The sequence below is a fragment of the Gobius niger genome (genome assembly GCF_951799975.1).
Source record: "Gobius niger genome assembly, chromosome: 7".
In the NCBI taxonomy this organism is placed as follows: domain Eukaryota; kingdom Metazoa; phylum Chordata; class Actinopteri; order Gobiiformes; family Gobiidae; genus Gobius; species Gobius niger.
The window spans coordinates 30,663,532-30,688,556 of NC_136858.1; the positions used below are offsets into that span (position 1 = coordinate 30,663,532).

The window sequence follows — 25,025 nt, forward strand, 5'->3', positions numbered from 1 at the left end:
AGTTTATGTATCAGCTCTTTGGACGTTGCTACATATGACCCGGAATGTTCCGCAGTGTTGCTTTAACTGTGTGTGTGTGTTCAGTGAATCGCATCGAGAGCCCGTTCATGTCAGTCTTATTATATAAGTTGTTCATTTCTGGTCTCACTGCCTTCGCAGACATTGCATCACTGCTGTTTTGTGTTGTTTACCTGTTGCCCGGGAAACCACTGAAACCATTCGTCACGTGTCCCGCTTACAAGTAGCCAAATCTTCACAACATTTCCCTATAATTTACTCACTGACCAAGATGAATACAGCTACTCTATGTACTGGACTATTTTCATTATGCAGGTTTCAGTTTTAAAGTAAGACCCAATACCTTTTTTGTCATAGTAGTGGATGCATTTTTTTATGAATGAACTAGTAGGATAGTTGTTGTTGTTCTTTACCTTATCATGACAGTATTGCTCCTTAAAAATTGGGATGTTTTGAAAGATAGCAGGAGTTACTATTCAGTTCAGGGTAACGTAAATGTACGTACACCCTCTTCCATTGCTTTTAAACAAACAAAAAAAAGTCTTATATAGCACAGCCGTTAGCGCTCATGCTTCACAGCTAGAAGGTCCGGGTTTGATCTTTGGCTGGAAGAGCCTTTCTGTGTGGAGTTTGCATGTTCACCCCGCGGCTGCGTAGGTTTCCTCTGGTTTCCCCTACCACAAAAAACATGTACAATAGGCCAGAATGAATGGAAGCGTGTTGGTCGAGGGGGCCGATGGCACAGATTGTCAGTCTCACTTCCGTCCCAATGTGGCTACAATGGTTGCTTACCACCACCAACTATGGGGTGAATGAATAATGACAGTACAGTGTGGGGCTGTGAGAAACTTGGTAACGCAGGCTAGAAAAGCGCAATACAAGTGTAAGCCACTATTATTACAAGTTATTCCATCATTATTATTATTATCGTTAAGGCTTACTGGACCCAATCTACATGTGCTCATATTGGAAATAGCCGACAAACTACTCTGCACCATAGAAAAACAGAAAAAAGTGAGTGCATCAGGTGCTCTTCAAAGATCAGGCATCAAACTTGATAAACACAGGAAAAAGAGGATCTGAGGCTCTCTGACTTACAATTTAAAAGTCCTTTATTAAATGGACATGGTGATGATAGAGATGGTCTTCTTCAGGGCTACTCCGCACCATGTCGTCTTTGTTTTATATTTGAAAATGGAGATTCATCTGAACTCCATTTATTATCATTTAGGCTGTCCTGCTTATTATCAAGTTCAGGGTTTCCATCCCATTCCCATTAGTCTCTCAAATGACACACACACATAACATGCTTTGTAAATGGTAAATCGCGCTTTTCTACCCAAAACGCTTTACAGCAAGAAACCCATTCACTCTCTCATTCATACATCAATGTACACAGACACTGGACACTTTTTAAGGGTTAAATGTGTACTGGGCAGCTCAGTATAGTGGGACAACCGCCTTCTATTGAAACTAGATTCATTTGAGCTAAACTATGTAGGGAAGAGATGCACTGTTGCTGTCAGGGAGTTCCTTTTTTGATTCACAATGTCAAGTTCAAGTTTCATATTCAAATTACACACACAATAGCAAATCAAGCAGTTTGTTTTCTTTGGCTTAAACGCACTTGTGGTGAGCGCGGCCCATTGGTATGAAGTGTGGCAACATTAATTTAGATGTTTCTGCAGCGGCTGCTCCTCTGTGTGTCTTAGGAGGCGCCTCGAGCGAACAATAGGGGAATTGTCTAAGTGCGACTTGTCCATCGGTTTCATCGTTGCATCATTTCCTACTGACTATTTTAGGTCCCGGAGCCTACGGTGTTAAGTAGATGTTTTCAACTCCATTCAAGGCTCAACAAAGTGCAAGAATCACAGTGTGGCTTATCTCAAATTCCCCACGGCTTAAGTCCAACCACAGCGGTCGGACGCTCTCGTAACAGCTGCCGTCAGGTGCGGTTTTACTGACAGGTTTTATGACTTTAGGCCAGCATTGTAAATCAGTGAGCGGCTTTATTAGTCAGAGGAAATGCCAATTAAGTCCAGGCCTAGTTCTGCTTCTGTTGTAATTACAGGTCTAAATTTACTTTATTGGAATGGTCAGTCTAATAGCTAAACTTTATCATACTGTTAGGGCTGCTCGATTATTGAAAAAATAAAATCACGATTATTTGTTGCCTTTAAAAAAAAGTCTTTATTTCATTTATATGTTTATGCTGAATATTTTCTGTTTTCTGAACAGTCATAAAAGTACAAATGATTTAAAGTATGCCTCGATTAAGGAGAGGTCTCTGTTTCACACCTGCCCCCTGCTGGCCAGCTCTCACACCTGCGCAAGTAAACTGAGCAGTGCGGCCTGATGACATCATCACACAGCGCTGTTTGTTTTTATGTCAGACAAAAGCATGAGCCATGGCACGTGAAATGTGAAGGGAAAATAATCCGAGTGCCATGAAATAATGCAAGTCTGCTTTGCAAAAAAGAAAAAAAATAATAATAAAAAAACAATCGGGGGAAAAAAAAATAGATTATGCTAATGTTGTGTACTGTACTGTAATATTTAACTACTTTTTTTTCCAACTACCACAGCAACATGGGTAGCAGCAGTTATATTAGGCAGAGGTGGGTAGTACTCAGATACATTTCATTACTAGTAACTGCTTTTGCAAATAGTTATTTCTTTATAAGTAGTATAAGTAGTACTTTTTTACTTATACTTGAGTAATATTAAAATGAAGCATATGTACTCTTACTTGAGTAAAAATATATACTATATATATATGTGCCTCTGTGAGTAAATCTTTAAGTGACAAATCTTTTTATATATTTTGTGATATTTCCTTTGAAAATATTACCATTTCCACTTTATTTCATGTTTTTCTTTCATAACTGATGTCACTGCTGAAGCATAAATCAGACTTTTACGCTCAAACACTCAGTACTCACACTGCTCAAGTAACATTCTCTAGGTACTTTTTTACTCTCGCTTTTGTAAATATTTTGGCTACTCTACTCACCTCTGGCATGAACAGTAGTAAAGTAGTATTAAAGTGATAGTCTGGAAGTGTTAATGTATTACACATTTTATGAAATGTGCCAAATCAACCACCTGGTCTTGCATTTTGATCTAAAGTAAGTAATGATACATACATATTATTTTTTGTAAAGTCATTCCTTTCCCGATCTCGACAACCAATCAGAGTCTAGCATCCTCCCGCTTTGACCAATGAGATGAGCTTTTCCTGTGAACCAGCCTGTCAGGTCCAATCAGAAGGGAGGGGGAGGAGCTGAATTGTTTCTGTTTCTGCTCTCCTCATTTTGCAACAAAGGGCTTTCTGGTTAAAGAGGTGAGGAGTTTGATTGTTTACTTTCAAATTTCCCTCTCCTCACTTTGCAAACTTACAGACTATCACTTTAAATAGTAATAATATGAGTAGTAAAGGCCGACAGCTATAAGGTCCCGGGTTTGATCCTTGGTCAGACGGGGTCTTTCTGTGTGGAGTTTGCATGTTCTCCTGGTGTCTGCGTAGGTTTCCTCCAGGCACTCAGTTTTCCCCAAAAAACATGTACAATAGGCCAAGATGAATGAGAGTGTGTTTGACAGTGCGAACGGGGAAGGACGGATGGAAATTACATGTATGTTCATTAACATTCACTGTCCCGACCAAATAAGCCAATAAATAAAAATGGTGATATTCTGTTATCTTGAATATAACAACAGCATTTTTCTAAACCAGTATTGCCCAAAGTGGGGTCTGCAACTTGTTGAAACTGCTGTAAAACAATAACAAATTCCATTCAATCGAGTACATTATGATTATTTGGGGGCCCCGAGAAATGTTTGGATCGATAAGGGTGTTCTGGACTTTGGGACCGGCTGTTCTAAATCATTGCAGTTTTTTCATTAAAGTTCAACATAAATTATAAGCTATTTGTTTTTATCACAAAATTGAAACTAAAACCAAAACAAGGCTTAAATGGAATAAATAAAACAGAACTTTTGCACATTTTTAAGTTACCATTCATTTCTGTATCGGCTATTAGTCTTTGTCAGATGGATCAGTGATTTTGTGATCTACTGTGTGTGAATATTTTGTCACCAAACAGGTGCTGCAACAACAACCATTTGGTGATGCATCGCAGTTCATTTCCAGAGAAATGCAGTTTTAATAGTTTTAATGACTTCTTCAGAATCCAGCTGGCTCATACTGCTCATGTGTCCATGGGCAAGAAAACCCAGGTCTGCCTTAGGACCAACCAAGGCCTAAACCAGTTCTAACCCATGGCAGCAGCTATGATCTTCTCAAACATGGCACTTTGCCAACACCAAACAAAGCAAATTGTATCGGCATCATTACAGTGCGTCCTGTATGCAAATCTCTCTCAGCCACACCAACGACTCAACAATTTACAGCATGAAACTAAATCACATATTTACAGTTGTAGAAAGTCATGGTCGACCACCTGTTTAGCTGTGTGTCAATCGTATAAACTACAATAAACACATGTTTTAACAACATGAAAAAAGAAAACACAAATTAGTGCATTTGAGAACCCTTAAAATACTCGTAAAATATCATACTTTACATGCAGTGGTGGAAAGCAACAAAGTAAAAAGTACAAATTATAGGTACTTTTACTTTACTTAAGTGCATTTATGATGAATACTTTTTACTTTTACTTACCTACATTTTAGAGCTTGTATATGTAGTTTCTACTCCACTACATTTTTAAATGTTGGGTTAAAAGTAAAAGTATTTTATTTCCAAAGTGACCTTTCTACGAGGAACTGGTTTAGTCCCAGTTTAGACTTGTTTTAGTGGTTTACTCCTTGTTTAGATCTGGTTTAGACCTGACCTAGTTAAGGCCGGGTTTAGACCTGGTTTAGTTCCTGTTTTTGACCTGAGGTTGTGGTTTACTTGTTTAGACCTGGTTTAGTTTGATTAAAATTAATGGGGGAAAAATCCTCCACATTAAACTCTTAAATACTTTTACTTTAGAGTACAATAAATGTACTTATCAGATACTTTTACTTAAGTACATTGTTGGTCCCGTATCTGCACTTTTACTTAAGTAAGAATATTGAGTACTTCTTCCACCACTGTTTACATCTGTGCTACAGTATCTAGTGTGAACACCAAAAATCATCAGTGCCTCTTACCACCCGCCAAAACCAAATGCATTCTCTCCTCTTTGCCATTGTCGTCACTTTTTATTTCCCTTATGTGTTTTTGTCACTTTTTTAATTACTTTTTTACTGTTCTTTTGTCACTTTTTTGCTGGATTTTTGTCATTTTTCTGCTGGATTTTTGTCTCTCTTTTTTTTGCTGGATTTTTGTTTGGTTTTTTTGCTGGATTTTGGTCATTTTTCTGATGGATTTAGGTGATTTTTCTGCTGGATTTTGGTCATTTTTCTGCTGGATTTAGGTCATTTTTCTGCTGGATTTTGGTCATTTTTCTGCTGGATTTTGGTCATTTTTCTGCTGGATTTAGGTCATTTTTCTGCTGGATTTTTGTCTCTTTTTTTGCTGGACTTTTGATTTTTTTTCTGGATTTTTGTCATTTTTTTCTGGATTTGTTTCTTTTTTTGCTGGATTTTTGTCTCTTTTTTTGCTGGACTTTTGATTTTTTTTCTGGATTTTTGTCATTTTTTTCTGGATTTGTTTCTTTTTTTCTGGATTTTTGTCATTTTTTTGCTGGATCTTGGTCATTTTTCTGCTGGATTTTTGTCATTTTTTGCTGGATTTTTGTCACTTTTTTGTTGAGTTTTTGTCATTTTTGTCGCTTTTTTGGGTCACTTTTTAGTGCTTTTTTGTTGCATTTTCTTTTCGTTTTTTTATCACTGTTTTGAAGAAGCTTTTAGATTTGTAGAACTTGGAGAACAGGAGAAAACATGTTCAGGTGGAAGTTAAGAGGTTAAAAGAATATAGACAGAATTTGACTTCTGCAATAGACTCTTATGGCCTGCACGGCTTGCTCTTTGATCCACCCACGCGCTTCAATCAAACCAGTTACTTACATAAATAAAACATATTTAATCTCACGAACGTCCATAATTGCCTTAAAACCGGATTGTAATTGCTTAGGAGCCAACCCAGCTCTGGACTACAGCGCATATTGTAATCTAGGAGTGATTTACACGATATGCTGGACCATCCCGTCTCTAATTGTCCATTTACTGCCCTAAAACCGACTGAATCACACGGAGATAAGCGTTGTTCATAGTTCAGCCACTGTTGTGCTGTGCAGCAGTAGTGAAATTACCGCGAGGCGGGGCGAGCGTCTCTCTCTCTCTCTTCAAGCTCATTCTCTTTCTCTCTCTCGGTCTCTCAAACATTTTTCTACCAACATGCCTAAAGCGTGACAGTAAACAGGTTTAGCTGGGTGAATGCAAAGAGCGATGTAACGCCGTAAACTTAAGAGACTTTCAGCGAGTCCCTTTTTTTCTCCGGGCACGTACGGGCTTGGATAACACCGCGAAGCGAGGCCAGGATATTGTGCGCAAAAATGACGGGATTTAAGTTTAACCCAAGACGAGCGTGACGTTGGAAATAGCAACGAGGTGAGTTGATGATCTAAACTTCATAAACCTCACCGCTTTTATTGGGTTATACATGATTTACGGATGGCGGATGTCGCATTGCGCGTGAGTAACTGTGCGTAAAGTTGTCTGACATATGCTCCGTTCAGTCTGTCAGGGGGAAAAACAGCCTAACAACCGCTTCAAAACATGTTGGATTTTGCGCAAAAGCTGAGCCCCACTCTCTCATGTAAAAAGCAGGACCATCTCCATATAGGAGCAGGTTTGGCAAGAACTTTATTAGGGCGTCAGTTTTTTCTTCCCTTTTTTTTTTTAGCGATTTTTGCATATGTGAGAGTTGGGTGACTTTACGTGAACTTGCAAAAGAGCGTTTTGGCCAGAGGGAGGAGCCACACCCAGCAGCGGATTCCTATTCCCCCCCATTCATTTTTGCACCAAATGAAGGCTCTTAGCGAAGTGTAAAATCTTTATAGTGTTGTTGATGAAAGTACAGGCACTTATCTGCACTTATCTTTCTTAATAAAGTTATGGCACACAGTCGTATCAGGTGTTATATTTTAGTATCATCAACAGGAGATGGAAAAGTGTCATATTGCAAGACTTAAGTAAATAGAAATGATAAAGTTCTGAGAGGAGGTAAATGAATTGGGTTTGTTTTTTTTAGTTTATAAACCTTATTTTAGTTCAGACATACCTTTCACTTCATTGTCTAAACTACAACATATGTTTAGTCACCAAAACTGCAAAACAAGGTTATTCTTTATCATTTCATAAGACGTGAATGTGCACTGTATCCATTTTGTAACCCAATATGACTTGTCAATTAACAATTATTTGCTGATGACTAACTCTCTTGCCCCTTTGTGATCTCTTCATGTGTGAAACCCACTCACCCTGAAGTTTAGATCTCTATAAACAAGCTCTTGAAATGCGTCTGAATCGTATATAGTTAATTCATATTTCGATTTTGAGTTTTACAATCCAGGAAGCCTTTTTTTCAATTGTGAGCTCAATGTTGATTTAAAACAGCAAATCTATAAAAGACATTCCGGTGAGGTACTTTTTCCAAAGCCAGATATCACAGGCAGGTTTCTATTTTTGGTAATGCTCAGAGTTTGACAGCCAGGAGTCAAGTCATTTTATTTATTCATTCATTTGCAGTCACTTGTTTATTGCCTCATATAGACTTGATACCATGTGAACATCTATACAGCATATACTTAGCGTGGTTTTGTTATGACAGCGAGATAACGTGATTTTGTCAAGCAATAAAGCGTGTCAACATGCATTAGTATATCCATAATATGTAATAGGCGTGCACTACAGCTATAGGAGTGGTAGAAGTCAACTTTACCCTAGCTATAGTTCATAAATGTGGACACGCATCATATGTAAACAGCATGTAAAGCGTGGTGTAGGCAAATTCCTCCAGTAAACAATATGTGTCGAGGCCTCTGTCCTCAGAACCAGAAAGGTGAACAACACAGCTGGTGATCAATCGACTTGGAACTCGTTGGAGCAGAAATGATTGAAAAATGTTTCGCCTTTGTTGCGTAATCCCCACTGAAAGACAGAGAAGTTAGTCTGAACATGACCTGCAGCGAGATCAGAGTGTTTCTAAGATTCGGTGACGCACTTTTACTAATGACATGTAAAATAATATATCGTGAATCAATCCTGAAAATTGTGTAAAAGCTCTTACGAAAGACCGGGTTTCATGACGGACCATGAGGGCATTTGGTTTATTCTAGTGAGTCGCACCACTGTCACCATCTATATCTCTGATTCAGCTTTATTATAAATCATGCCAGGCTGATCATAGTGCTGGATTAACTAAAGCCCCGGTAGATATCAGCAAAAAGTCAACAAATGATCACACTCAAATTAAAGAGAGCAAGCAATATTACTGATTGTAAAATGTACTCTTTTGCAAAATTCCTTCCATTCCATAAACGGGTTCAGGAAACATCCACACCCTCACAGTTATTTATACTGTAAACTGTGAAAATACACATGGGCCTTTTCATATAGTTTTAGATTAGAGGTACCCACAGAGGCACTACAGTTTGTCTACAAAGCAAGTGTGTGGAAAGGAAACAGATTTTGAAAGGACATGTACATTTATTTGGTCAAATGTACTTGAAATCAGTTTTGAGTCATTGCTGATGTCATGTAATCATTGCTATAAAAGTACAAATTCTTTTCAATGGAGTCAATTATAATTATGTTTAAAATGACACCATCTTCACATCTCCCCGTGCATCAGTGTTAATTTCGTCGACTAAAATATTTAGTCTTAATTTTAGTCAAAGTGTTATTTTTGACGACTAATATTGGACTAAAACTAAATTAAAAGTTTCTCATGAGACTAAAACTGTGACTAAAATGTCCAGATATTTTAGTCGACTAAACTAAGACTAAATAAAAATGAAAGGGAGAGACTAAAATCATCCAAACTTCTATTGACCCTCTGAAAGAGCCTCATATCATGTAAATTCTCTGCCAAAGGATCAGCTCTGAGCTTTGTTCATGTGGAGCAGCTCCATGAAGCAGAGGAACAAGATTAAATTTGATTATAATGAATACTATCAATGCAAAGTCGACTAAATTCGTCTTAAATTTAGTCGACTAAAATTACTTGCAATTTTAGTCGACTAAAACTAGACTAAAATTGAAGATATTTTTTTGACTAAAACTAGACTAAAATCAAATTACATTTTCGTCAAAAGACAAAGACTAAAGCTAAATTAAAATATGTTGTCAAAATTAACACCGCCGTGCATCTCTTCTATATTTACTGAAGCTATATTGATAGACCGAGACTTCACAATGTCATGAGAAGAATCGGAGTAATTATATATCACCGGATGAACACTCCTCTCCACACCTCTTCATTTAGGCACATAGCCGTCCTGCGAGTTCAGCTGCAGGAAAACACGACTGATTTGGAAAGTGTTTCCATTGGTAACTATAGATCAGATCTCCAAATGGCCCACCTGGGTCCAGATCCGGACCTCCAGAGGCTTTAGCCCAGACCCAAAGCCATTTTAATCCTCTCAGTATACTGGTATCTCAGGCTGAGTTAACAAATAAATAAGCAATATCAATAACACATTGAATTGAAACGGCCAAACCATTGATTCATTGGACCGCTCTGTTATGTAAATAGACTACATGTGCTAATGCTTTACACGGTTAAGAGCAATACCAGCATTTCTTCAGACGTCAGAAATATGCCGAGGGTTATGAATGCAAAATGTGTGGACCTCGAGCAGATTTAGTTGGAGAATCCTGCCATAGATTAATTGGCCTATCGTTTTACACCACTCTCCAACCTCTAATACAGTAATTGCTTTGTGTCATGTATTGTCTCTAAACATCTGCAATGCTGGTTTCGTATATAGACTTAATTGTATTTGTCCTTTGCATTTAACCCACCCTTCAACCTGTTAGGTGTGTGAACATAGTGCAGAGCCCGGGGACATGTGGAGAACATACAGTTACTGAGAGCTACAAACAAATTAGGTGTTTTTTGCTGGAATATGTTACAGCGGTGTCTCAAGTGGGGGGGAAAAAATCATCCACTAATTGTGAGGCTATAGTGGTTCTATCTCCTCGACCGGCAAAGAATAGATTAATTGTGTCATTGAGCAAACCAAGGTGCCTTTTGAGAGTCCAGTACGCACACTTCTGTGACCGAGTGTGACCAAATGAACAATGCAAGAAATCTTTATCAACATTGTGTGAGTGTATATGAACTTTATGTTTACAGAGCAGATGTGGGAGTGATGTGGGAGCAGTAGTTACTGTAGTGCTGCCTGTAGTAGTTGAGTTCAGGATTGATTTGGAAATTTCCTAGCCTTAAATGGACAGGCCCCACATTATATCTTAGACATATTGAGCCCATAATCCTCTGGCTGCACTCCTCGGTCCTCTGGCTAGAACCTGCTTGTTATTTTCTATTTCGCCTGTTTTCTTGTCAGGGCTGGACTGGCCATAGGGAGATTCGGGAGTTTTCCCGATGGGCCGACGTACTTTTGGGCCGGTTGGGCCAGTCAGATCGAAATAAGGCCCATTATACCTTACACCGGCCCACAATTAGCGGGAAAAGCCATTAGAATCTCTATCATGCAATTACACGACTCCTCCAGTAGAGGGATGTGACGCCTTTTATACCCCTCTAGTGGCGCTTTCTTGAGTCGTGGTTCCCAGATAATCTTGTATAATGAACAATGGGCCTCTGGGACATAACACTCATGCCCCTCACATTGCGAATATAAGAGGAAATAGTTTATTGTAACTTCCTCCAGGACCCACAGAACCTCAGACCTCTATTTTTTATATATTTTAGACAAATGTTTGCAAAGAAGGGCATGCTGGGAGTTGTCAGGTGACTCTGTCGTGCCCCTCGTCGTCAGTACAGTTTGGAAATCTTCTAGTTTCTATTGAAAGGATTTACAATGTTTGGCCTTTTTGGGACTTCTATTTTCACTCCACACCTCTCTAGCTCCGTGGTGAGTTTTACCGTTTCTTCATCTACAGTGGGATCATTTGGTTGGTTTTGAGAAGTTTATTTGTGTTGCCGTCGCAAGTGAAACTTCATTAACGGAACTCACATTTTAAGATTGTCAAGTAATTTTACAAAAGTTCCTTCAAGTTATAAATGACAAGATTAAAGTGTTGAGTGCTATGAGGTGTTAGCTTGAATTCGGCAGAAACAACATACACCTATTGTCCTCGATTCGTAGCTTATACTATTTGAAGGCAAGGGTTTATTGTTTTTGCTCACCTCGACTATTGCATTGAACATGACTGTTGTTTTTTTTAAAGGGCCAGTCTTGACCCAAAAGTCCCGGGCTGATTTTTTCTGCCAGTCCAGCCCTGTTCCTTGTACAGCACAAGGATTTTTATCCAGGAAAAATGCTTTAGAAAGAAACGTTGCTTACTTTTTAGATGCTGTTGTAGTATCCTTGGCTCTACTGTGATCTTTAACGGCATTCTCTCTCTTCTCTCAGACGTCCCCATGGCTCGCCGGTCGCAGTGCTCCGATGCAGGAGACAACCCCCTGGACCCGAACTACCTGCCCCCCCACTACAGAGAGGATTACCGCCTGGCCATAGACGCTCTGGTCGAGGAGGATGTCGACGGATACTACAAATTCCTACAATTTGTGGATGTTGTGGACTTCCTTTCCCCGTCTGAGATCAACTACATCCAAAACTCCATCCAGCTCCCCAAGCAGAGCAGCCACCCGGAGCAGCGGTACCTGGACACCAGCGGGGACAGCTCCTCGGACACGTACTGGCCCCTCCACTCGGATTTGGACGCCCCGGGGTTGGACCTGGGATGGCCGCAGAGTCACCACTTCATCGGGCCGACGGAGGTGACCACGCTGGTGAACCCCGCGGCTCCGGACATGCCCAGTATAAAGGAGCAGGCGAGGAGACTCATCAAAAATGCTCAGATGGTGGGTTTCAGCTACTAATTCACACCGACCAGGCAGTTTACTATATTCTAGTCATTAATCTTTCTTTCTGGAGAAAATGTGCTCACCTATGGCGGTTTAGAGGTTAACTTTCACAGTAGAAAAATGCTAGCCTCCTTTTGTGCAGTGAGGCACATTGATTTGGCAAAGGCTTTCTTTATGAAACCTCTTGCCAAACCGGACTGTGCACAAAATCAACACTGTCTTCATTATGATTATTAAAACCTCTCAATTAGCATCTTAACCCCGACCTGAACCGAGCACATTTCCTCCAGTTTGGCTTTACCCAATTTTTGTTTTGTTTTTTATGTCAAAATAGCGACAAAAATGAGATGAAAACCAGGATGAAAATGCAACAAAAACACAGAAAAGTGATGAAAATGCAACAAAAAGCCACAAAGACGCGAGGAAATGTATCTGTTTAGATGAGTTTTGTAGATTTTGGTAAAGCTGAACTGGAGAAAATGCACTTGATTAAGGCGGGGGTTAAGAAGTTTTTGTAATAACAAGTCGGTTAAAAATGAGCTGTGTAGACTGTTTTAGAAGGTTTTTAGGTCCTTGATTGCGTTTCTAAAACCTATATAAGACATTTCTTAGATGTGTGTTATTTCTATTCATTTATTTAAAGAAGAACTAAGTAGCTTGTTTACCTTAATAAATCCTTTTCACAGTCCTCCTGGGGGTAATACAAGTGTTAATGGGATGATTAACACTTACCACAATTGCAACTTCGCTGCCTACGGGTCAGAGCCACCAATACACACTAGTAGAATCACAAAGAAGAAGCTAACAGGCTAACGGGCAAAGCTAACTGCAGGCTAGAAGCACTTAAACAGTATTTACAGCCAAGTTTGAGTGAAAACAAATGTCTCCATTGTGTCATTGGATGCACGATATCTCTCTCTCCTTTGTCTTTTCTGTCAGCGTAGTATTTACTTTCACGGACAATTAATTAGTAAAAAAACACAACATGCTACGACACCTGCAGTGGCGCTTATGGCCTCTAGGGGCATGAGTTACTTAGTACTGCTTTAAAGGATTTTTTGACCCATATTGACCCAAATTGTGAGAAGGAGAACCCATGACGCTGAGCACAGAACCTTGACCATTAGATCAGCCATTCCCTGCTATGTGGGGTCAGTGGACACCTCGGGAACCCCACAGACACACATTATTGACAGAAAAATGAATGAATTGTGAAATGTGTATTTGTTTAAGCGTAATATATTTTGAACCTATAATCACTATTATTTGTGATTTATCATGGCGAATGATGAGAAATTAACAAGGAAAAATGCTACATGTTCCTTGAATAGAGGGAATTTGCATTGTTGAGTGGGTTTAAGACATGCCAGACTTTGGGAAAGGCAGCACTAGACTGTCGACGCTTCAGAGATTAGACCACGTGATGCTGTCCTACTCTGAAAAAGAAATAAATCTGTCTGGAAAACTACAAATTGTTGCATCTAGACTTCCTTTAAAAATCATAGGAAGTGAATCGCTTCGTCATCTCTAAAAAAGAATAAGACAGTTTAAAAGAGAAGCAACTTACAGTAGTTTCCTTTGACCTGGTTGTTTTTCTCTTGAACTCACAATTGTGCTCATTAACTAAACAAACTATAAATAATAATGATAATAAACTAAACTAACAAACAAATTCATCCCAGTAGATGGTTAAAAGATATAAGGCAATATTTATAGCTTCAATTCCATTCACGGGTTCAGGAATCTTATTACACTATAAACAATGACATCTCCTTGCTTCGTTATCTGTGTGTCTGCAGGTGATCGCGGTGGTGATGGACATGTTCACAGACGTGGACATTTTCGCGGACATCCTGAACGCCGCCATGAGGAACGTCGCCGTTTACCTGCTGCTGGACGAGGCCAACGTGGAGCATTTCATCAACATGGTCAATAACTGCAGAGTCAACCTGCAGAGCCTCCAGGTGAGAGAGCGTCACTGCAGCACAGCCATCTCAGTCAGACGCAGTTAGAGGCATATTGACAACGGAAGAAAGCGAAGAGTATTTTATCTCATCCAGTTATTGTCATGTTGGAAAGTTCAGGGTCGACTGGTCAGCACAGATAAGGGAGTTGCAACAGTATTTCTTCAGATATATTTGGGGCAAAAATAAAAACTTGCGTCACTAATCAGTTTATACAGTTCCTTTAGTGCAACTCGTATGGTTTTGTTAAATTTCATAGTCAAGCAGCGTTGAGGAAGATACTGTGATTTAGACCAAACAAATGTTTACAGTATTTAGAGCCACATTTTTCAATAAAAGTAAAACAATTGAGCCACCATTCATTACTTCCCTCCAGAGCTAGTTGTTGAAAAGTATAAGGTCAACAACTACAGATTCAATCAAACTGTGCTGTGTGTTTGACGTACAGATTGTTTTACTGACAAAATACAAACTTCTACAGTAGTTAAAGAATAGTTACTAATGTTGTATTTCATGAGTAACTCCAGCTAAACCAGCTGTTGTTCAATGTGGCCAAATCTAACTAAGCTCAACTTAAAAATGGAGAAAGCCAAAGTGCTCACAGAAATATTTTTTATTCCTCACTACAAAAAACATTTACAAAAAATTTCTGGGAGCCCCTTGACTGTGTAGATCCATTCTCCTTTTCTAAGTTCATGGTCATGGATCCAGCTCGCCTATGTTTAGGATCTGCATGTCTTTTTGACCCAAAAACAAACTAAGGTAAAACACTATTTAAAATGTAACTCCTTGGGTCTTTACTCTATACTTTGAGGATCCCCTATCTTAAGGGTGCCGACGATAAATTATAACAGTGGTTCTCAACTGGAATGGCATCGGGACCCACCATTGCCCCAAAATGACAAGCCGTGACACAAATAAAAAAAATGATTTGCTATGTACAAATTCCCCACAATTACACAAGCCTTTAAAGCTGAAATAATTATCAAAACAGATCAATACCAGTCATTTTAACAGACAAAAACAATGGTGAATGTTATGCTAAATAAACATAATGAATATGCCTTTTACAAAATGTATTTTCTATTGAATATTCACCGTCTCGTTTTATCTACTTCAACTTCCTCCCTGCTAAGTGCTCACTAACCCCCAGGCGTCCTATGTACTCCTAGTTGGGGAAACTGGAGTAAACAAGAAATCATGTGACTTATTTGTGGGGAAAAAAATGGGAACACAAAATGACTTAACATTGTAACAGCAGGATTGGTTACAGAGGTATACAGTACTTCTAATTGTTACTTACACAGTATAGTATGTCATGTCTACTTCGCCTGCACACGCGGTCTGGTGTAACCGGCCTCACATGTACAGCAGATTATAAGGCACTGAACATGTATTTAGGCTTTGTTTGTGTTGACAAAGGATCCTGCTATTTTCTGTCATTTGAGCTTCAATTTGTTTGGGTAATGCTGCCCCCTGCTGGAGCTTCAAGTAACACCACCATCATACACACCAGGTCTAACCAGTGTTGTAGGAAGGACATCAAATCACACACAGAGAACAAGGACTGCTGCAGATTTTATTCTGTTTTATGGAATTACTTTCACATATTCAAACTTAGGCTGCACGATATATCGCAAAAAGTATCGTATCACAATAATATCCATAACAATATATCGCAAAATCACAAAAGTCCTCCATTTGACCGAGATTGACACATTTTTTGCAAACTCGCTGCAAAAAACGTTCAGTTTTATTCCTAATTTAGTTTCACTTTAACCTTGTTTTGGTCCTGATTTAGTGAGGAGGTTTTTAACCGAGTGCATTTTCTCCAGTTCATCTTTACCCAAATCTAAAAGCTTCTTGACTGGAGTTCACAGCCTATGGGCTTAGCTTTCATAAAAGACCTTTTATGAAAGCTAAGACCGCGTTGTCACTTTTTTGTTGTATTTTTGTCCCCATTTTGTCGTGTTTTTGTTAAATTTTTACCATGTTTTTGGTCCTTTTTTGTCAGGTTTTTGTCACATTTTTGTCACTTTTTTGTATGTTTTTGTTGCTTTTATGCCATGTTTTTCTGTAACTGTTCTATTGCGTTTGTGTCACATTTTTGTCATGTTTTTGCTATGTTTTTGTTGCATTTTTGGTTGGTTTTTGGTCCATGTTTTTCCCAAGTTTTTGCAACTGTTCTATTTGTGTAACTTTTTTGTTAGGTTTTTTTGCTTTTTAGTCACTTTTTTGTAGCGTTTTTGCCAAGTTTAAGTCTCATTTTCAATGATAGTTTGGCGCTTATTTTCAAGACACTTTTAGAAGAAACCAAACTCGCAAAAATGTGCTTGGTTCACGTGTTTTGACACAATTTGCTGAAACAAATTTCTTTTGATTTATGTTGGAGCATACCAAGTTCCCACACTAGTCCACTAAATGTTGAAATGGACAATGAAGATTAACAAGTGACTCTTCTGTTTTGTGTGTTTTCTTCTTTAGTATTTGCGGGTCAGGACGGTGAGTGGGATCAGGTATCACTGTCGCACAGGGAAGTCCTTCAAAGGCCAAATGCTGGACCGATTCATCCTCACAGACTGCAGAGCCGTCCTCAGTGGGAACTACAGGTGATTTATATGAGATTCTCGTACTTTAGTTTGGGATTTTATGTATATTTATCCCAAAATTATCCTGCTGAATTATCCTGATGTGATGTGTCCAATGTAACTTCTAACTTTTTTTTGTTTCTCCCCAGTTTCATGTGGTCGTATGAGAAGCTCCACCGCTGCATGGCTCACCTCTTTTTGGGACAGCTGGTGTCAACGTTCGACGAGGAGTTCAGGATCCTGTTCGCTCAGTCTGAACCTCTGATCATCGAAAACATGGAGGATATGACCATTTTACCAAAGCACCCTCTTCCCGGCGAGCGGCCCCTGCTTAGAGACACGAGGAAATACCGCACAATTGACACGGGACAAGACGAGCGGATCAGACAGCCCTTTGAGGACAACATGGACCGGCGGATGAATCAGTTTAAAAGACAGGAAACTTTTCATGGACCTTTGGATGTTTACAATCGCTATCCATCCCCGCAATCGAGGCTAGATCCCCAAACTAGACTCGAGCCCCAGTTTGATCAAGGCCCTCCCAGGATTATGGACAGTCTGGCCCATAGAAGACACAGTTTTGGAGAAGGAGCAGGGACCGGTCGATACAACCTCCCATATCAACAACAAGGATTACCTGATGTTGAGCAACCGGGGCGGCCGTATTACAGAGGGCAACAACATCTCCACCCGAGAGACGAGCCGGACTATGGGGGGTACGGGCAGATGGATAAATTTTGGAATCAGGATTTTCAGCAAGATGAGCCTTATCCCGAGCCAGGATACCAGCGGGACATAGAGCCACACGAAGGCTTCGATCCCGTCTTTAACTATTTATCATCCACTAGAAATGTAGATATTGATCAAAGTTCGGATAAGTTGATTCCAGGGGCAGATTTGCCGTATAGCACCACACACCCACGTAGGCAGAATATTAATCAGGCTTACGCTTGTCAAACGTCGCCTACTCCATCTAATACAACAGAGAAAAAGCCCAAGCAAGACCACGGTAGCGATCGCAAGGACCCCACGGTGAGAAAGGGGTTACGAAACTGGAGGATTAGCTCGTATCTTAGCGCGTATGACAGTACAGGCGAGCCGGAAGGTTTGCCAATGGGGCCAGATCCGGCTGTAGACCCATTTGACGACATGCCGCATCCTATGCAGCAGCCGACACCCCCGCCACCAGCTGCTGTTGACTTGGGAGTGTCCAAAATCCCCAACGTTAGAGAGTTTAAAGTCCCCGCGTTACCTAGAGCGAGCCAAATGCCGGCTTTTGCCAAAAAAGCTACGCGAGATTTGCCTAAAAGGTTTCCCGATGAGATGCCACCACAGGTAACGTTAGGTGTCCCAGAACCTAAAGTTGTAACGCCAACCCCGTCCGAGTCCTCGTCCACAACCGACGGAGAAAAGCAAGAAGAACCAGAGCCAAGGGACATCACATCCACGCTGAGAAGGGACGATCCATTCCGTAGAAAGTTCAATGCCGGCGCAGTGCAGAGAAGTTCTAGATTAAGAGGTTCTCTCTTATTTAGTTCATTGGATCAAAATCAAGATAATGCTGAGCAAGAAGACGACAAGACAAAGGCAGAAACCGATCAGACAAAATTGCCGTTTGTCAGTCAGGTTTTGGCACAGAGGAGAACAGGGACGAGAGAACCTTTCGAGTGGAGAAGCTATATCAAATCCACCGATAACGCCAAAGCGGAAGAAGGCGGCAGTAAACAAGATGAGAAAGATTCAGAAAGTAAATTGGAAAGTCAAGAGGTAGCAAAATCAGACATAGCCAAGTCAAAAGAGTTAGCAGCAAAAGTTGATAAAGCATCGCCATCGCAGATTGAACAACCTAAAGCTGAGCCGCAACCTCCCCCACCAATTCAACAACCTTTGCTAAGTGAGCCTTTTGTAGATATGAACGACCCGGATCAGAGATTTTCGTTTTTCAAAGAGTTAGCGGCAAAACGCAGAGCTGCTAAGGCGGCAGAGGAGGCCAAATTAAAACAAGAAACTCCAGCGAAAGATAAGAAGGATGGAGAGAAAAAGGAGGAGCAACAACCTCAAAAGGATGTTAGCAAAACTGGTGACAAGTCAAAGGAGGGTAGTAAGAAAACAGATAAAACTTTGGATTTGACTGGTAAAATTGATGGGGATAAAAAGCTGTCGCCTGCAACACAAATCTGTGACACAAAAGATAAGGAAGAACCTAACAAAGCGGTGAAAACACAGAAGGACGTAGTGAGCCCAACAGTCGAGAAGCCAAAAGAGGAGAGTAAGAAAACAGGCGTAATTAGTAAAATGGATAGTGGTGTCAAAAACCAGCCTACGACACCGCAAAGTTGCGAAATAATTGTAACCAAAGTTGCAACCGATTCTGAAAAGATCGAGGCAAAACAAAGCCAAGCATCTATGGAAAAAAGGACTTCTCAAGTAACGGATGCTTCTAAATCTGCTGACAGACAAGATAAGCCTACAGAAGCAAATGTAGCGGGTGCACAGGCTAATGTTGATAAAGTTACTGAGGAAACTCAACCAGCTACTACCCCCGATGCTACCTCAAAAGATCCACCATTAAAAACCAGCAGGTCAGTACCTGATTTTGCCAAAGCTAGCATTTCAGATCTGCGCTCCTCTCTGCCATCTGTAAGAATGTCTGAACGCTCTTCCCAAGAGGCTAATAAAGACTCCGCACCCAAACCTAGATTATGGTCCCCGTCTTTGCACAGACGAGAGCCGCTCAAGGCATTTGGAGAGAAACCAAAGAGCACTTCGAGTGTCGCTCAAATTGAGGAGGCAACAGAGGAGGCTAGTCCATCAAGTGCAGCAAATGTAAAGTCTCAAACTGGTGATAAAACGGAGACAAAGCAAAATCAGGATGCTAAAGTTGAAACAGCAACAAGTGCCACTGAAACAAAAGAAAGTGCCAAAGTGAAGTCCCAGTTTTTGCCGCCAATTTCTGAAAATACACAGCCGCAACAGGACGGTAAAGAAACCAGTCCCTCGTCAAAGAAATCGCCTGCATTGCCAATCATCCCTGAAACGTCATCGGCTATTCCTGACAAAGCAAAAGCACAAACTGAGAATTCTTCAGCAAAATCTACAACTGGTGCCATTCAAGTTAAAGAGGACAGTAAAGATTCTACCCCTTCGCAAACACTAACTCCAGGACAGACAAAAGTAGAAGAGAAAACTCAACTCCCAGCTAAAGAGGCAATAGATAAGGAAGCATTAGTGAAAAGTAGTGCAAGCGAACAAAGCAAAAAGCCCACCCAAGCTGCTGTAATTGTAGAACAGGCAAATCAAGACAAGGCGAGTGACGTTGACGTTAAAGACAGTGAAAACCCCAGTCGGTCACAATCAATTACTCCAGTAGAGCAGCCATCGAAGGACCAGCACAAAACGGAGATAAAGCAACCGTTGAATCAAACTGAACAGGAAAAATGTAGTGACGAACAAGGTCATACCTCTGTAAAACCAGTGCAACCAGAGAAATTGGCGGAAAAACCCAATGTTGTAGATCAAGGTGTTACTAAAGAACCTTGTCCAAAAGAGAAGGCAGACAAATCGGCTTCAACTATTGAGAAATCCAGTGGAGAGACAACACCTACTGGCAAAGAATTAGGTTTGATTGAGAAAACAAGCATTGAGAAGCATCAAGAAGAGGTAGAGCTGACAGTGGATAGCTCGGTTGTTACGCCCAATTCAAAAGACGCTGAAAAGTCAAGTGGGGCGTCGCCAGAAGGCCCGGTTCCTTTCTCTAGTGAAGAGGCTAAACAGAAATCCAGTTCCGAAGACTTGACCCAGCTGGAGTCCCATTCAGACACATCGAGTCCCGCGTCTTTCGCCACAGCCGTTGAGTCCATGTCCTCTGAAGATTCGGACATGCTTTCGCCGGCCAGAGGAGACTCACAGCATTTGTTTAAATCTGAAAACGCAGAGTCGAGTGTATCTGACATGTCTGATTTCGAAACACCCAACTCAGAAATAAGCATGTCCCCAATGCCCTCTGCGGTAGATAATATGGATGATACGTTTGAGGATAACGTGTCCATAGCTGAAACAGTGATAGAGGCTGTTTCGAGGCGGAAATCTGAGGCAATAGAGGAGAGGAAAGTGGATGGAGAAGATTCGGCAATGACTGGCGAGGATGAAAAGTCAGGAGAAAAGAATGCAAAATCAGAAGAAGAAGTCGCCAGTGATACACAATTTGAAGGTAGCGTTACGACAAAGGAGCCCTCTGTTTGTCCAATTAGCTCACAGGTTGAACAAGAAACAAAAATGGCGGAAAAAGCTACCAAAGTTGTGCCAGAAAGTACCATAAAAGAGAAATCTGATTCTGCTAATGAGGGCAGTGGAGATACTCAAAGTATGGCAAACAAAGAGGTAAAGGATGTGAAAACTCAGGACTTAACTAGCCAATCAGAAACAAAGGCACAATTGAGCAAAGAAAAGATGGCAGATCCAACTAGTCCAGCTACCTCAGGAGAGAGAAAAGGTACAAAAGCGGAGGACAAAACTCCTGAAATCACAATTAAAGACGGCTCTAAATCTACTGAATCCAAGAAAGAGTCCATTGATGTCAAGAGTTCAGAGCCTGATGTGTCGACAATAAACAGTGCAGAAGAAATTAAGCCATTTTCCATTGAGACGGGAACCAGTCCAGCCACCGATGTTACGAAAGAGGCGGAAACAGTAGCTAAAGTGTCTGAAATTAGTAGGAAAGACAGTGCTGTGGGCAAAGAGCCAACTCCTGAGGGCTCCAAACGTGACGCAAAAACTAGAACAGTTTCGAGCAGGTTTCTAAGTGAACCGAGTACTGCATCTGCGAAGACCAAAGCAAGTAAAGTCACTCCTAAAGTTACAAAAGAGGTGACAATCGTTGAGAAGACTGATGAAACTAAGGAGCAATCTCAGTCTAATGGTGGAACTGGGATAGCAAGTATGATGGAGCTTTTCAGAGAGACTAAAGAGAAAAAAGGCAAAAATCTAGAGACGAGAGAATCTGAAACAAAGCCGGTGGAAAGTGATACAAACACCGAAATCAGCAACGTGGAGGCCAAAATGGTAGACAAAACTACTGAAAATAAAAGTAAAGAGGCGCCTGCAGCTTCTGAAAATGTAGTCAGCGAAAAAGATGATGAAGGTGAATCAAAGACAGAGGTATCGAGTAGTGCAAGCTCGGGTAAACAATCCCAAACAGGTCCAGCCAAACAGGAAACTAGAACAGACAAGGCTAGTGAAATCACTGCTAAAGACACAGCTGAGTGTAGTAAAGATAGTCCAGCGGGTGTCAGCAAAGAGTCAAAAACAGAGATATCAAGTCCAGCTACCTCAGAAGACACTAAAGTATTGGACAAAGAAATGTCTACTGATGATCAAAGCGAACCGAAGAGCAATGACACTAGTGTAAATAGCAAGGACTTAGAGCAAAACCCCAACCCCGAACCTGCAAAAGCGATTGAAACAGCACCCCCTAGTGCCCAGCCAAAGCAACAACCAAAACCATCACCCTCTCGCTACCTCTCCTCCACAGCCAATGTCATATCAAGCAGTAATCTGAGAGACGACACCAAGATCTTGCTGGAGAAAATATCGGCGCAGAGCCAAAGCCGGAACGAGTCGGCCGCGGCCAAAGAAGCTCCGGTCACAGATGACGAGAAGGAGGACGAGGCGGATAAAAATGCCAAGCGTAAAAAGGAAAATGAGTTGAGGTCGTCTTTAGGGCAACAGAAGGCGAGTCAGGAACGAGAGAAAGTACTAGAGAGGATTCAGACCATGAGGAAGGATAGGAAAGTGTACAGCAGATTTGAATTATGATGGTTAAATGGATTAGTTGGAATAGCTATGTTTTTGATAATATGATGTCCTTATGTGCAACACTGCATATTTTATAGGTGTAAATAAAACTGTCAAGAGTATTTTAATACCAATTTTAGTTTAGTTATGGTGCACTTTCTAAAAAAAATGATTCTAGGACTATGTATTTGAAATATTGCCCTAAAATCACAACGTAGCAAGTACTGGTTTTACAATACGGCGAGCATGCAAGTGATATGTGTAAAAAAAAAGGTGCCAAGATTGTGGAATATGTTTGGACCAAAGAAAAAGAGCTGTGTGCAATGATTGGTTGCAGTTGAGAAGAACTGAGACCAAGTGTAAACGTTGAGAAACTAAGCTAAAAGTGGCCTTGACCTGACTGTTTGAATAGATATATGACTTTGTAGGATTAACTTTGTAAATGATAACTACTGAACTACTACATCCGCTGTAAGAAAATGCTGACTGGCACACGATACGTTTGTACCATTTCTTGAATCCCATTTGGAAAATTCTCCAACTGTGGCTACCGTATTGCGTTGATGTGTGTCACATGAGCGATGCAAGACTTTAAAAAGTAATTAAAATTTTCTTGGCAATTTGAGTCCCCCGCACAAGTTTAAAATGCTCAGGGCTCAAGTCAAGTATTCAAGCTGCAACACGACTCCATTAACGGCGCATTAGGGAACTTTTTAAGTGGAAAAACAACTTGAGTAAACTTTAGTGCATGCAGTATTTGACTTTTTGTGACCCAGCGGCTGTATGAGTGGCTAACACGGCCTTTACTTTCCATCTCGGTGGCCTCTAGGGCGCTCCAGGATCAATTGCATGTATGCGTAACCATGGAGATAGTAATACTAATATTAACCTCTTAACCCCCACCTTCACCGAGTGCATTTTCTCTTATCAGCTTTACCCACATCTAAATGGTTGCCATCTACAGGCCAGAGCAACGCCTCATTTGAAAGCTAAGATCTACAAAACTGATCTAGAGGGATATTTTTCCTCGCATTGTTGTCACTTTTTTGACATTTTGTTTCATTGCTTTTATCTAGCATTTTTTTGCCACATTTTTGTTGCGTTTCCGTTACTTTTTCGTCACTTTTTCCATCACATTTGTGTCGCTTTTTTGATACTTTGACTTTTTCAGCCTTGTTTTCATCCTGTTTCTTGTTGCTATTTTGCCACTTTTTTCCAAGAAGCTTTTAGATTTGGGTAAAGCCAAAACTGGAGAAAATGTGCTCTGTTCAGGTGGGAGTTAAGAGGGTTTTTTTGGTTGTTTTTTCACATACAAAGTTCCACAACGCACCTTGAATTACCAATGTGTTTCCTTCCCAAATGTGTTCATATTAATGTGAATATGACCTTACTCAAAATAGCTTTCACATAAATTCTGTTCTTTTTTTTTTGGATTACTGTATGGGTTTGAGCTCAGTCATGTGTCTTCGACTGTTCTTCGTCTGCACAGCGTTGGCAAAGTCTTTTTGTACACCAAAAGTGTGATTATTAAAGTAGATTATCACTTTTTGTATGATAATATAGTTTATTACGTTAAAGGTGGACACTGTATTCTGGATGTACATAAAGTTGGTTGTTTTAGGAAAATCAATTTACAAATCAAGCCAATAACATGTTGTACAAATGTGTGCGCACTATTGCATTTTAATGTTTTTGTTTTTGGATCATATGGTTCTCAAATATAATGTGATGCCTGATTTATAGAGGATTTCACCATGGTGCCAGTGGCTTGTTCATTGTAAAGGCCTTTTCTACCTTTGCAGCGAGATTTTAAACGTGACGCACATTCCAGATTTTTGACATGGTGGTCTCTAAACACAGGACTTTTAGTTTGATAGAGTACTTGTCAAATTCTCAATGAATGAACTGTATGATGAACTGTAAAAACTTATGTCACCACAGCTGCCTTGAGAGCATGTAAACTTCAGAAACATGTCAATAAAATGTAAAAAAAAGGAAACTTGTGTCACGACCTGTTGTGTGCTGCTGATTCATTGTTCGCAGGAAGCTAGATTCCTATGTATTTCCATTGAGGCTGTTGTTATAGTAACGATAAACAAATGTCTAGCTCAGATAAACCTTATTTTATCGTCTCAAATGTCATTCCTCTTGTTCTTGCACCTTAAGCCACAACAGGACCACAGGTTTTAGTTGTAGTTTTACACTTTAAATCGCTAGTTTTAGTCTAATCTTAATTTTCTTGATCACTTCCGGTTACGTCACTGATGACGTAAACCGTTATGAGTGCAGTATGGCGCCCTCCTGAGGCCAAAATACAAAAACACTTATATCACGCTTATCCGGTTATCGTTGTAGTCTAAATATAGCCTTGTTTAATCCGTCCCACTGCTCTTAATGGTGTAAATAGCTTTAAATATTGCCTATGCGTCTGTTGTTAAGATTATCCTCATTAGAAAAACAGTGCAAAGAAACATGGATTTTGTAACATATAAGGGGCGGTTCCAAATATGTACACGAGGGGTAGGCAACGTCAGGACAGTGGGCCAAATCCGGCTCTTTGGCATAGAACCATTGGCCCTCATTTATTGTTAGCTCTTACACACAAAAGACACCAAATACCTGTTAAAGTAGTAAATAGTTACATATATACATATA

The 25,025-nt window shown here is 40.3% G+C and overlaps 1 protein-coding gene across 1 annotated transcript in view; it reads left to right on the forward strand.

Moving 5' to 3' along the window:
- The window catches only part of fam83ha (family with sequence similarity 83 member Ha), a 34,369-nt gene extending 10,852 nt beyond the window's left edge, over positions 1–23,517 (forward strand). Inside the window, exons 2-6 of the mRNA XM_079559421.1 lie at positions 11,571–12,022; positions 13,825–13,989; positions 16,474–16,598; positions 16,727–20,019; positions 20,053–23,517. Coding sequence (XP_079415547.1) covers positions 11,571–12,022; positions 13,825–13,989; positions 16,474–16,598; positions 16,727–20,019; positions 20,053–22,391 — 6,374 coding nt within the window. The 3' untranslated portion in view covers positions 22,392–23,517. The remainder of the gene's footprint in view (positions 1–11,570; positions 12,023–13,824; positions 13,990–16,473; positions 16,599–16,726; positions 20,020–20,052) is intronic.
- Positions 23,518–25,025: the final 1,508 nt, after the last annotated feature.